The 2,909-nt window shown below is 57.6% G+C and overlaps 1 protein-coding gene across 1 annotated transcript in view; it reads left to right on the top strand.

Annotated features, from left to right (window-relative positions):
• The window catches only part of FEV (FEV (ETS oncogene family)), a 3,640-nt gene extending 1,679 nt beyond the window's left edge, over positions 1-1,961 (top strand). The window contains exon 2 of the mRNA XM_009996259.1: positions 1,450-1,961. Within this exon, the coding sequence (XP_009994561.1) occupies positions 1,450-1,961 (512 nt within the window). The remainder of the gene's footprint in view (positions 1-1,449) is intronic.
• Positions 1,962-2,909: the final 948 nt, after the last annotated feature.

Below are 2,909 nucleotides of genomic sequence, written 5' to 3'. Positions count from 1 at the left end.
GAGGGGGGGGCATCCTTTTGCCTCTGCACTATGGACCCTGCCCCAGCCATCCTCTGTGCACCACACTGCATTTAGAACCTTTCTGGATTCCTGGAGGTTTCCTCGGGCAGCTATCAGGCATTGCAGCACAGCACCCTGCAACAGGCAGGATTGAGCCTTGCCACCCCACCCAGCTGCACCTCCCAAAGCCTCCCTGCCCTCCTGGCATGGTGTGAGACACCCCATCAGTGGGGGATAGCAGAAGCCCGGGGGCGGGAGGGGGGCTGTGGGGATGGAGAAGGGATGAGGGCTGCAGGTGTTCCCCTGGAAAGGACAGACCTCCCACCTAGTTTCCGGGATGGGAGATTTGGAAATAACATACTTTGGAAAGATCTGGGCTTGTCCACCTGGATCGGGATGTCCGAGCAGGGGCTTGGTGGAATAAGGATGGATGGGGAACAGGTCTCCCTCACTACTTCCAGAGCAAGAATTGGAGGGCACCAGTTAAAACAGGCAGGTGTGAAACAAGCAGGACAGTGTGGTTCTCTGTGGGAAGTGCAGCTGAAATGTGGGAGTGATGCGGGTGTCGTGGGTGCCAAAACTCTGTGTGGGATCTAATCTCCATTAGACAAAATAATGGCAGAAAAATCCCAGGAGGAGGATGAAATGAAAAGACACTTCCTCTGCCACTGGAAGGGCCTATGCTGCAAGGGTTGGGTTTGAGAGCAGGGCAGTGCAGGTGGTGCTGCTTGGGAGGGAGTGGGAGGGGTCTGGGTAAGCGCAGGGCTGCACTGCAGGGTAGCTGGGTCCCAGAGGTGGGACTGCTCATCACCCAAAGGTCCAGGCACCCTCTCCTCTGGTGACCTCTTGCCAGACTTAGTGGAGCCTGGTCTGTGCCTCACCACGGGCATGTTTAGCTGTGCCAGGCTCCTGAGTGTGCACAGCCCAGTGCAGGGGCATCTTGGGAACCCACCAAGGGTGCTCCTTACTGCAAGCTGTGGGTGCAATAGCCATGGCTCAGAGAGGACCGTTTTCCTCTGAAGGTAAGGATCATTGGTGCCTGATTCAAAACCACAGCAGGTCCTGCCCTTTTCTGGAATCTCCTTTCCCTATACCCACCCATGCCTGACAGGGGTGCAGGTCAGGGCAGAACTGAACCTCAACTTCAGCTTGCCATGGAGACATCCTTGCAGGGCACAGTGCCCCTAGAGATGGGCAGGGGTTGTGCTGTGACACCAGCCCAGTTTCAAGCAGAGGTGTCAGTGGGGATTATGGGTGCTGAGATGAATGTGGGTGCTGCCAAGATACCTCCCTCTTGGGGCTTCAGATGGAAGAACCAGGTCAGATCCTCATGCCAAAGCAAATGAGCAGGTATTTGTTTTCAGGGAGTTGAGGAGACTGGGGCATATCCTGTCCTACTCCTTGTGCCCTGAGAGGGAGTTTTAACCTCTCTGGGGCTGGGCCTTGCAGGCAGCGGGCAGATCCAGCTGTGGCAGTTCCTGCTGGAGCTGCTCTCGGACCGGGCCAACCTGAACTGCATTTCCTGGGAGGGCACGAACGGGGAGTTCAAGCTGATCGACCCCGACGAGGTGGCGCGGCGCTGGGGCGAGCGGAAGAGCAAACCCAACATGAACTACGACAAGCTGAGCCGGGCGCTGCGCTACTACTACGACAAGAACATCATGACCAAGGTCCACGGCAAGCGCTACGCCTACAAGTTCGACTTCCACGGGCTGGCACAGGTGTGCCAGCCAGCCACCCCTGATCACACCCTCTACAAATTTCAGGGCAACCTAGCACCCCTGCCCTTCTCAGGCATCTCCAAACTCAACCTCATGACCTCGGGGGTGACGCCAGCTGGCTTCTCCTACTGGCCTGGCTCCAGCCCCTCCCTCTACCCTGGGCATGGGCTCCAGCCCTCTGCCCCATTCAGTGCCATGGCAGCCTCCCACCTCAACAACATGAACAACCATTACCATTAGAGGCTGGGCCATGCCAGGTGGACCTCCCTGTCCCTGACAGCATGGGGCTGTGGAGCTGTGGAACTCAGCAGGGAGGGATGGGGGGGGGTGGGATCGTGCCCTGCTCTCAGTTGCCCCCTTTTAGATTTGAAGAGTGGCATGGGGGGCAAGGGGTGGTTGCAGGGTAGCTGGGTTGGTTCTCTGGTGTGGGTGGCTAGAGGACAAAAGCCATCTAAATTTAGGGTCAGAAGGGATCCATGGTCCTGGAAATGGATATGGATATCTAAGGCACAGAGTGACTGAAAAGAAAACACATGGGCTCTCCTGTCAGGGACTGTGCTCCTCCTTTCCTTTACAACATGCTGCCCACCCCATGAATGTCCTTAGCTCTGCCCGCAGCCTGCACCTGTCCTCTCCTCTCCTTGCACAGACAAGCTAGGTGCTTGTCCCCACCATTGTCTCCAAAGCCTTCCTTTCCTCCATGACTCCTACACCTGCTTATATTGGGCTTCTCCAAACCTCTGGAGAAGCTTTTGTCTGGAGGGTGGGTGCCCTGCATGTGTTAACTCCTGCTGGGTAGAGCTCTGGGTTGGAGGAGCCAGGAGCAGGCAGGTGGGGGCAGCCCTCAGAGGGAAAGGCCAGAGCCTGGAGGAAGCACAGCCCTGTAACTCTGCCCTCGCCCCAGTGACCACATGGGATGGTCCCCCAACACCCTGCACATGACCCCATGTTTTACTGGTCACTTCCAAGTTTAATGCTCCAGCTTTACTCTGGCTTTAGCCCCTCGTATGGGACACCCTCCATGGGTGGGGACATTCCCCAAGGCAAGGGTGGGTGGGAGGTGGAGCAGAAGGGATGACAGCAGGGCTGGGAGCCCCAGGCACTGAGAGGCAGCCGTGGGTCTCCTTCCCTGGGGCCAGGGAGATGGCCTCAACCTCTGGAGCAGGAATTGGGCCCAGTGCGTGCAAA

Source organism: Chaetura pelagica, unplaced genomic scaffold (assembly GCF_000747805.2).
Source record: "Chaetura pelagica isolate M959 unplaced genomic scaffold, ChaPel_1.0 scaffold3, whole genome shotgun sequence".
Taxonomy (NCBI): Eukaryota; Metazoa; Chordata; class Aves; order Apodiformes; family Apodidae; genus Chaetura; species Chaetura pelagica.
The sequence above is the reverse complement of the archived record's forward strand: the minus strand, read 5'-3'. Positions and strand labels throughout refer to the sequence as shown.